Source organism: Lonchura striata, chromosome 2, assembly GCF_050655825.1.
Source record: "Lonchura striata isolate lonStrDom1 chromosome 2, ASM5065582v1, whole genome shotgun sequence".
NCBI lineage: Eukaryota > Metazoa > Chordata > Aves > Passeriformes > Estrildidae > Lonchura > Lonchura striata.
The window spans coordinates 70,137,964-70,147,619 of record NC_140704.1 but is presented as its reverse complement, the minus strand read 5'-3'; the positions used below and the strand labels follow the sequence as shown (position 1 = coordinate 70,147,619).

At 54.8% G+C, this 9,656-nt stretch overlaps 1 protein-coding gene across 1 annotated transcript; it reads right to left on the bottom strand.

Moving 5' to 3' along the window:
- Window positions 1-1,288: 1,288 nt before the first annotated feature.
- SOX4 (SRY-box transcription factor 4) lies at window positions 1,289-5,251 on the bottom strand. The gene has a single exon (XM_021553385.4). It carries the CDS (start codon window positions 5,244-5,246, stop codon window positions 3,948-3,950), a length of 1,299 nt encoding a protein of 432 aa, XP_021409060.1. The 5' UTR covers window positions 5,247-5,251; the 3' UTR covers window positions 1,289-3,947.
- Window positions 5,252-9,656: the final 4,405 nt, after the last annotated feature.

The following is a 9,656-nucleotide window of genomic DNA, read 5'->3' as shown; positions in this document are numbered from 1 at the left end:
ACACAAACCACATAGGCAGGAAACCATAAAACCCCCCAAGTTAACTGTAGCAAACGGCCAAGGGGCCTGAAGCGGCAGCGGGAGCCGGAGCCAGGCAAAGGGAGGGATGCAGTCCCAGGCCTGTTGCTTGCCAGTGGCTGCAGCTGGATGTTGTCGCCTGTCCCATCACCACCCTGGCCGTTTTCTCCGCTGATTTTAACCAGCGCCCAGACCCAAGAGGAAGTTAATCACTGACCAGACCGCCTGGACACAGCAAGGTGCCCCGGCCGGGCGGGGCTGGGCACACCCCTCTGGTGGGCTGCCCATCCGCCCCCACAGCACCGCCCCGCCCGGACCGGGTGGGGATGGATGCTCCGGGGGACACCGAGGCCACAAGCACAGACATCGGATTTGCAAATGACCCTGGACAGGAAAGGCGTTGTATGCAAAGGGGGTTAACCGGGAAAGGTCCCAGGCAATGAGTGGCGTGGAGCTGCCGATGGGGTTTTTTGCAAGGCAAATACAAACCAGGAATTCACGGGGATAAGGCAGAGCAAACATTAACCTCCTGCGCCGGTAGCTTTGCGAAACAGCCGCTACCACGGCTCTTTTCTCTTGCTGCTCCTTTCTCATGGAAAAAGAGTTCGTGGCTCAAAGCCAGCTGTAAATTAACAGCTAAGTGAAACCATTATGTCAGTGGGATGCTTTAATCGGTTTACAAAACACTGCTCGAGGTACTATGCATATTCGTAGGCAGGAAGGGAATGCAGGGTACCCGGGACCCAGTCGAAACCCAGCGAGGTCACCGGCCTCGGGCCAGCGGGGAGGAGGGGACAAGGACATCCCCGTGAGCCCCAAGCATCCCTACAGCCGACGGCCGGGTTTTTGTTTACGCTTTGCCTTAGCAAGTCTTCATTAAAGCGCCCCGTTGAAACGATTTTGGATGGGGGGTGGGGGGCCGGGCCCCACTGCCGGTGGCTCGTTCGCACCGGCCGTTCTCCCCCGAACAGCCGGGTCAGAAAACATCAGGGGAGGGGGACTCTCCTTAAAGGGAAAACAATCTCAACCCGCGGTCCGCCAGGGCGAGGGGAGATCGGGACCCCCTTGCCCCGCAGCCCTCACCGGCGCTCCCCGCCGCTCCCCGGCCGTGCCCCGGCCCCGCTCCGGGGTGGGCGGACCGGCAACGCGGCCGCCCCTTCCTCCCGCCCCGGCCCCTCCCGGCGGGGCGGCCGCCGCCGTCCGGAGGGACAAAACACACCTGCCCCGAGGGGGCTGGGGGTGTAGCAATGATGACAAGAGCAGCCCAGTGTTAGGGTTCAGTTCCAGCTGATTTTATTTCCTTCCCGAAGAAAAAAAAAAAAAAAGGAAAATAAAAACAAACAAAACAAAAAAGAGGTTATTTACAGAAGGTATATCAACAATCTGACAGGCAGTGAACTTGACATGGTTAGCTGGCATGATTTTTTTTCTTTTTTTTCCCTTTCCCACGTTGTGTTGTGGGTGACCGTAGACAAAAAAAAAAAAAAAAAAAAAAAATCTACACAGCATATTGCACAGGATGGATGACCAAAAAAAAGAACAAAAAAAAAAAGAACAAAAAAGTTAAACCCTTAACGGAACCACCTCATTAGGCAGACGTCCTAGTGCCTGTCATGTTATATTAACATACATAAACACACAATCTTCTTTTTTGCTTATTATAATACAGACTTAAATGTACAAAGATGTTTTCACTTTCTTCATCTTAAACACAACAGCTATAAACCTGAATACATATGCTATCATCATGCCATAAGAGACTAAAACAATTATATTTAGCGACAAATAGAAAGGATTAAATAGTCAAATACAAGAATGAAAAACGCAGTACATAGTGTCGCGAACTCAAACCGGCATTTCGATAGATCCAGTGGTTTAAACGGCACGTTTTTGCTTAGAAAAAAAGTGCAAAAGATGTGGTTTACAAATTAAAGGTACAGGATCCCTTCTGTGTAAATGCACCAGTTGCTTCACTTCATCCGGGGGCAGGTGGCTCCCCAAAACGGTAGCATACAGTGTAAATCCCTTCCCCCGGGCCCCCATCCGCCCCTCCGCAGAGAGGCGGGGGCTGCGGAGCGGGCAGCGAGGGGGCGGTGAGGGATGCTGTCACTTTAAGATGCCTGCAGATTGGAGTGTAAACATGGACAAAATAGGGGCTGATTCGTGGGTGTGTGAGAGTGTGAGTGAGCGCGCACACGCGTGTGAGATACTAACCAGCGGCCCTGTTGTTAAAATCAGGAAATCCAAACAGCGATTTACACCGATTTACACCCCCTTTATATATTTTTTACAAAAATACACTGAGAAAATAATCAAACGTTTTCATCTCTCTTCTCTTTTTGTTTTTAAAAGTGTCAAAAGTCTACATTTAAATATAAAAAATTAAAAGTTAAAACTCTAGCCCTTCAGTGAAGGAGACATAAAAATGGTGCGGGTAACAACGAGAACTACCAAAAAAGGACAAAGAAATACAAAGTCAAAAATGTTTGGCCAGTATAAATACGTCCACTTATAAAATGGCATCCGATTACATTTACAAGGAAAAAAAAAAAACAATACGAGGATGAAGCATCGGTGAGAAAAAACAGTCTTTTCATTTACAGCTATAAGGAACAAACACATACATACTCTGAGAAAAAATTTGGTCCTGAATTTTCATTTTTTTTTTAAAGTCCAGCACAGATTTGAGTTGCGTTTGAATCCTTTAAAGAGTTAAGAATGAAAAAAAGCTGGTGATATTTTTGTAGGAATCAAACATAGCGCCATCTATCTGCTTTTATATTATCCTAACACTAGTTTTGTTTTTTTTAAACTGTTCAACAGTCTTACAGGAATCTTGAAAAAGATAGACAGTATAACATGCTATATTAAACCCCACCAGTGAAATAATCCAACACCATCACGATTCTGAGTAAGAAGAAAAAAACTACTTTTTTTTTTGTATTTTCGGGTTTGTTTTTTTTTTCTTTTTTTTTTTTGCAAAAGCCATCGCCCTCAGTTTCCCCTGTACCACGTCATGACAGAAACTGTTTCCATTCGGTCTCTGTTTCAAAAGAAGTTTTCAGTGTTCTTGAAGTTTCAGCCTTATTTCTCTCTCTCTCTACATATTACATGAGGTGACTGAGGAAACCGCTGATGCCACCTTATCTGTACGTGCAAATCCATTTCGGTTTATTATTATTTACCCCCACCGTACTTCCAAGACAGCTCTCAAGTGTAAGTCTGGCTCTTCTCCGCTTAACTAGGATCTCAGTCCAGCTCCATCCACCTCCTCCTCCTCCCAGCATTGTTGCCTCTTCTCACCGCAGAAGAAACCGGGACAGGATTTCCCCTCGCAAATGTAAACCTTGCAAAGGATTTGAGTGGATTTTCTGTTCTTTTTTTTTTTTTTTTTCCCCAAGCAGTTCTGATCGCTCTTTCAATTCATTGGAAAGGGCGAGTGCTCAAGACGCCCAGTGTGCGGCTCAGCACAACGCATCGTCCCCCCTCTTTATTCGTATAAAATGGGCAATAACAAAGAACCCAGAGGTGTGTGTGGTTTCCCCTTCCTCCCCCTTTCTCTGTCTCTCTTTTCAGGAAATAAAAAAGGGAAAAGGACAGCGTCTCCCTCGGGCCAGTCTCTCAAAAAGCACCGTCAGGCTCCTCTCCCGAAGGGGGTGTGTGCGGGTCCGTCTGCAGCCGGAGGAAGGGGACTGCTGGCTTTTCCGCAAGGAGAGGGCGATCCCGCTCCTTTCCCAAGCTCAAGAAGCAGTCTTTCAACAGTCCCTTCTCAGAAACAAGCAAAACACTTCCTCCCCCCACCAAAAAAAACCCTAAAACACAAACACCAAACAAAACAGAGAAAGACACAAAAGCGCCCGGCGGGGTGGGCGAGTCCTGCCGACAGCCACGCGCGGCGGTGCCTCCTCCTGCAGGGGCCGAATCTCGCCTCAGTAAGTGAAGACCAGGTTGGAAATGCTGGACTCCAGCCAGTCCCCCGAGATCATCTCACTTACCTCCGGCGTGCAATAGTCCGGGAACTCAAAGTGCGAGCCCGAGCCGGGCTCGAAGTTAAAATCCAGGTCCCGGTCGAGCACCGAGGAGCTGAAGCTGCCCAGGGACATGCTTTCAAAGCCGGGGCTGGGGTTCAGGTCCAAGAGGTCGTCCTCAAACTCGTCGTCCGACGAAGAGGAGCCGGAGGAGGAAGAGGAGGAGGAGTGGGAGGACGCGGAGGAGGAATGCGCCGTCGAGGGGGCCGGGGAGGAGGAGCGCAAGCTGGTGTAGCTGCGGTGATCCGAGGGCGAGCCGGAGCCGGAGGGCGACGGGCAGGCGACGCCGCCGCAGTCCCCGTCGGGCCGGCCCGCGCTGCCGCCCCCCTCCTCGTAGAGGCTCAAGGGGTCGCCGGCCTCCGCCGAGCTGCTCAGCGTGGGGCTGCCGGGCACGGCGCCGCCGGGGGAGGCGGAGGCAGCCGCCGCCTGCCCGCTCCCGAAGATATAGACCCGCTTCAGCTTCTTCTCGGCGAGCGGCTTGCCGGGTCCCGAGGGCGCGCTCGCCGCCCCCCGGGGCTTGTAGAGCGCCTGGTGCTCGGGCGGCAGCAGCGCGGCCGACGGCTCCCCGGGGAACGGGGCGGCCTTGCCCCCCGCCGCTTTGCCGTGGGGCTTGCCGCCCGCGGCCGCGCCGCCGCCCGCGGGGGAGGGCTTGGAGCCGCCGCCGCCGCCCTTCTTCGGGGCGGGCTTGGCGGAGGCCGCAGGGCCGCCGGAGCCGCCGCCCGCGCTGCCCCCGCCGGCGCCGCCCCCGCCGCCCTTGTCCGCCTTGTCGCCGGGCTTGGCGGAGCTGTTGCCCGACTTCACCTTCTTCCTGGGCCGGTACTTGTAGTCAGGGTAGTCCGCCATGTGCTTGAGGCGCAGCCGCTCCGCCTCCCGGATGAAGGGGATCTTGTCGCTGTCCTTGAGCAGCTTCCAGCGCTTGCCCAGGCGCTTGGAGATCTCGGCGTTGTGCATGTCGGGGGACTGCTCCATGATCTTTCGCCGCTCGATCTGTGACCATACCATGAAGGCATTCATGGGCCGCTTTATGTGCCCGCTGGGTGTCTTGCACCAGCTCGGGTCATCCGCCTTACCCCCCGTGGAGGCGGTGGAACCCGGCGTCGGAGAGGAGGCGATGCCCAGCTCGATGCCGGCCCCAGAGTCGGAGGTCTCGGCGGCCAGCAGCGCCTCCGTGTTCTCCGCCGTGTTGGTCTGCTGCACCATCGCGGCGGCGGCGGCGGGGGGCTCGCCGGGGCTCAGCGCCGCTCCGGCGCGGGGCAGGGCACGCAACTTCTCACAGCGGCACCGGGACGGCGCAGCCCCCCGCGGCCGCGCCCCCGCTCCCCGCACCACTTGTACTTCCACACCGGCGCCTCGTCCCCGGCGGCGCGGTCCTCTCCCCTCGAGGTAGCAGCGGCGGCGGCAGCAGGAGCAGGAGCGGCGGGGCCGCGCGCGGTCAGACTAGAGTTTCTGCAAAAGCAGCGCCGCGAGCCGCCCGTCCAAGTTTGCTAATTTTTTTCTTGGGGTGTTTTGGGCTTTTTTGGTTTGGTTTTTGGTTTTTTTTGGAGGGGGGTGTCGGTCTGCTTTTTTCCTCACCACATCGGGTTTCCCCCCTCCCCGAAGCAGCTGGTCCAGTTCACAAGCGCGTTCCGCCTGCCCGCGGCGTTTCAGGAGAGCGGCACTCCGGCCGCCGAAAGTCTCTGAGCGCTGGGCACGGCCAGCGTGCACCGCCGCAGGGGAGGGGGGAGGCAGCGCGCCCCCGAAGCCCCGAAAATCCCGGCTCCAGGACCCGTGGTAGCGGCGGGGTCGACGGCCAGGAGTTTGTGCAGGTTGGATTTGGCAGTTGCGAGGTACCGAGCGACAAGGAAACCCCTCGGGATAAGGCAAAAAAAAAAAAAAAAAGGAAAAAAAAAGAAAAAAAAGCAAATAAATAAGAATGCAAAAATAATAATAATTGAAAAAATCGCCGTAAAAAAAGAAAAATAAAAAAGCGCTCGTGCATGAACGAGTGTGTACGTCCCCGGCAGGAAGAGCGGCGAGCCGGGCGCCCAGCTCCGTTCTCCTCCTCCTCAGCCGACGGCGGTGCTGCTGCTGCTCCGCGCGCGCGGAGCCCCGCGGAGCCGCCGCCGCCCCCCGCGCTCGCCCGCCGGGCGCTGCCCCGCGCCCCCCGCACGCCGCGCTCCGCCGGCCGCAGCTGAGAGCGGACCCCGCGCCCGCCCCGCGCCGCTTTATCCTTTCGCAGCCCGCCCCGCGGCCAATCGCGCGCTGTATCCAACGCCCTCCGCGTGCCAAGCCCCGCCCGCCTCCCCGGGATTGGCGGCCGGCGCGGAGCGGTAATAATGGCCGCGTGCAATGGGAAGCGCCCGCGCTGACCTCATTCCCGGCGGCGGGGCGAACTTTTTAAAAGGGGCAGGAGGGCAGCTCCGCGCGCCGCCCCGCGCCTCGCCGCGCACGTGCCCGCGACCCCCCCGCCCCCCGGCCGCGCTCCTCCCTCCCCTCCTCCCTGCCGAGGAAAAAAAAAAAAATCAGGAAATCAGCAAAAATCATTATAATATAAATAATTAAAAATAAAAAAAAAAAAAAAGAAGAGAGAAAGAAAGGGAGAGAGGGGGATCAAGGCGTCCCGCCCCCGCGCGCCGTGGCTGCCGGGCGGCGAGCGGGGATACCTGCCCGCACAAAGGACCGGGAGGGTGTTCCTGCCGCCCCGGAGCCGCCGCACGCCCAGCGGGCAGCGCGGCCCGGGGAATGCCGGAGGGCGCCCCGTGCCCGTCCCCACGCCCACACGCGGAGTGTCACGGAGGGGTCGGCAGGCCTGGAGAAGCGCCGGCGAGGCGCTGCCGTCACGCCCCCTCCGCCACGGAGCTGGAGCGGAGCGGCGCAGGGGGTGGGACGGGACCGGCGGCGGGCACGTCCCGCGGGGCGCCGGGCCCCTCGCCGGGCACGGCTCTGAGCAACCGCGGCCACCCGTCCCGAATTCCCCGGCGCGGAGCGAGGAAGAGGTGTTGCCCTTATCGCGCTTTCACCCTCCGACCCCTCTCCTGCGTTTCGCTACCCGCCGCTCCCGCATGCCGCGGTCCCACCGAGACGCCTGATCGCGGGGAGAGGCTGCCACGCGGGGGTCCCGGCCCGTCCCCTGCGGGTCCCCGGAGAGCGGGAGGGGCTGCGGAAGGAAGAAGCGGCGCGCAGCCGGCAGGGAGGTACCGGCCCTGTGGGAAGGTGCTGCCGTGCTTCTGCCAGTCCGCCCCGCCGAGCAGGCTCCCCCCTCCATCTCCGCGGTTCTTCCGAGGGTGTAAGGTGCTCCTCGGATATTGCTGTTTGATCTGATGCGCCCCTCCCTCTGCCCTGCCGTGATCAGTAATGAAGAGAAGCAGGGCAGCGAGGTCAGGCGCTGTGCAGCACCCCTGCAGGCCTCATGGCATCAACCCCCCTTCCAATATTCAGGTAAAGGGGGCAGTAAGACCATAAAAACAATGGCAGTGTTACTTCCCAAAGATTCCTCACATCACTCATCAGGCCAGAGACAACCCATTAGGCAAAACAGCTGTGAAATTTTTTGTTCTACACACTGGTTAAAAACACCTTTTAAAGCAGAAGCAAAATAAGGGTTGGATATGGCTAAAATATCTTAAGATAGAAGTCTAAAAATAAATTGCATATGTTTGCAAGAAAATTTATCCTTTAGTAGAGTTTCTAGCTGAATTGAGGACAGGCTTTGAATATTAAGATCTCACACTGGACTCAACATGGCTGTGAAGTGCTGAGAAAAATCCTGAGTTCTCAGTACTTCTCTGGGTAGGCCACCTACATTACTGAGACTGTTTACAAAAATACAAATTAAATTATAGCTTTGCTTGCAAAAATAATACATTGGTTCCTCATACAGCCTCTGGTCAAGACTGGATAAAATACTGCTTTCCTCTAGGTTGATGACATCCAGTGACATCAGTGGAGTTTCTCACCTTTACGCTTTGTAAGTAGTAAATCACACGGTGTTTTTCCCCCGCAGCCCCAAAGCTAAGATCAAACGTGTTCTACCCTATACCACCAACATCTACAGAAATGGAGTCTCACAGTGGGTTTGGTGTCAGGAAAAAGCACTGGCTTTTGCTTACACTCTTGGTATTCATGTGCAGCAGCGTGAAAAACTGGGACTGGGAGCAGTCAGTAGCTTCTGGCTGCTCCACCTGTCAGCACAGTATCCAGCAGGATTTCAACCCCCAACTGTTGTATTTTACATATAAATATCAATTTGTTTAAACTACAAAGCAAGGAGAATATTCCCATGTTTCCAGACACAAATTGAAGCCAAACAAACAAACCCCAACTGATAAGCAAACATAGAAAGAAAAGGCTTAAGAAGCTTTTGACTTGTTTGTGTTAAGTTCTGCAAGGTCTTGACCATCATGAATAAAATTAATCTCAGGTGAAGAGTTAAGTGTCTTCCTGATCAAAGCAGCCACATTGATTTAATACTGGTTCAAAAAGTGTATGGGATGGACAGAAGACATTATTTCCTGAACAAAAACTCCGCAAAAGTGAAATTTAGGGCTACTTAATAAAGCAAGTGTAAGAACACGATGTGAAACTCTATAAAAAGCATTTTATTACAATTTCTTAGCTGTTTCCTCAAAGTTAATTGCTTCCACCCCTAATCCTCCAGTGGCAGACTGAAAGTACTTTCCAGCTCCCCAAATTTTTAAGCCTAGGCATAAAGCGCGAGCATTCAGCTTCCATCTAAAAATGAAGTTTTAAGAGTATTGGCAAGACTTCTCCGCGTTTTACAACTTAAAAAGCCTTGAAACTCCATTCTGTTTCCTGCAGGCTCCATGAGGCCGGGGATGCGGCACGGGACGCGAGGTGGCAGCGCTGAGCCTCTTCTGCCAGACGTGGGAAAACGCAGAGCTAGCGAACTCGCGGTTATTATTTTTTTAATTATTTTTTTTCCCCCTGTGGTTTTATGGAGCAACATATCTGACTGCAACTTTCTGACTGAAATTCGGTGGGTTTGCATCAAAGAACGGCAGTGCTCACACAGTCAGCTGTACGCCGCCGGAACAGCATGCGAGTGATTCCAAATCCTGATGCGGGGGTTAAGGGCAGTGGCAGTGACAGCACCCTTCTCACACACCGGGTCCTGCAGCTCGCCTTGTGCATGGAGCAAGAGAGATTGTTCAGGAACAATACTCTGGACAAATCTATTGCAGGACTGGGTGCCGCAAGTATTGATTCCAGCATTCCTATCCCTGGAAGTGTTCAAGACGGGATTGGATGGGGCCCTGAGCAACACGATCTAGTGGGACGTACCCCTGCCCATGGCCGGAGGGTTGGAACTGGGTGATCTTTAAGATCCCCTTCGATCCAAACCGTTCTTTGAATCTGTGATTCTGTGATTGATTGCAGGTGCTCTCAGTGAATAAGCACGCAGTCCCCACCGGTTAAAACGTCTTAAGGACACTAAACCGAGGATTACCAGCGCACAGGCTCCGTTAACTGCAGCCCTTGCCGCTGGTCTTTTCCACACCCCCAGCTCCGTAGGCTGTGGGAAACGTTTTGCAGCCTACTCCGTCTGAGCTTTTGGGAGCTCCCCTCCCGTGAGCGTGTTCCTGCGTGCCCTCGCCGGCGCGGAGCGCTTCC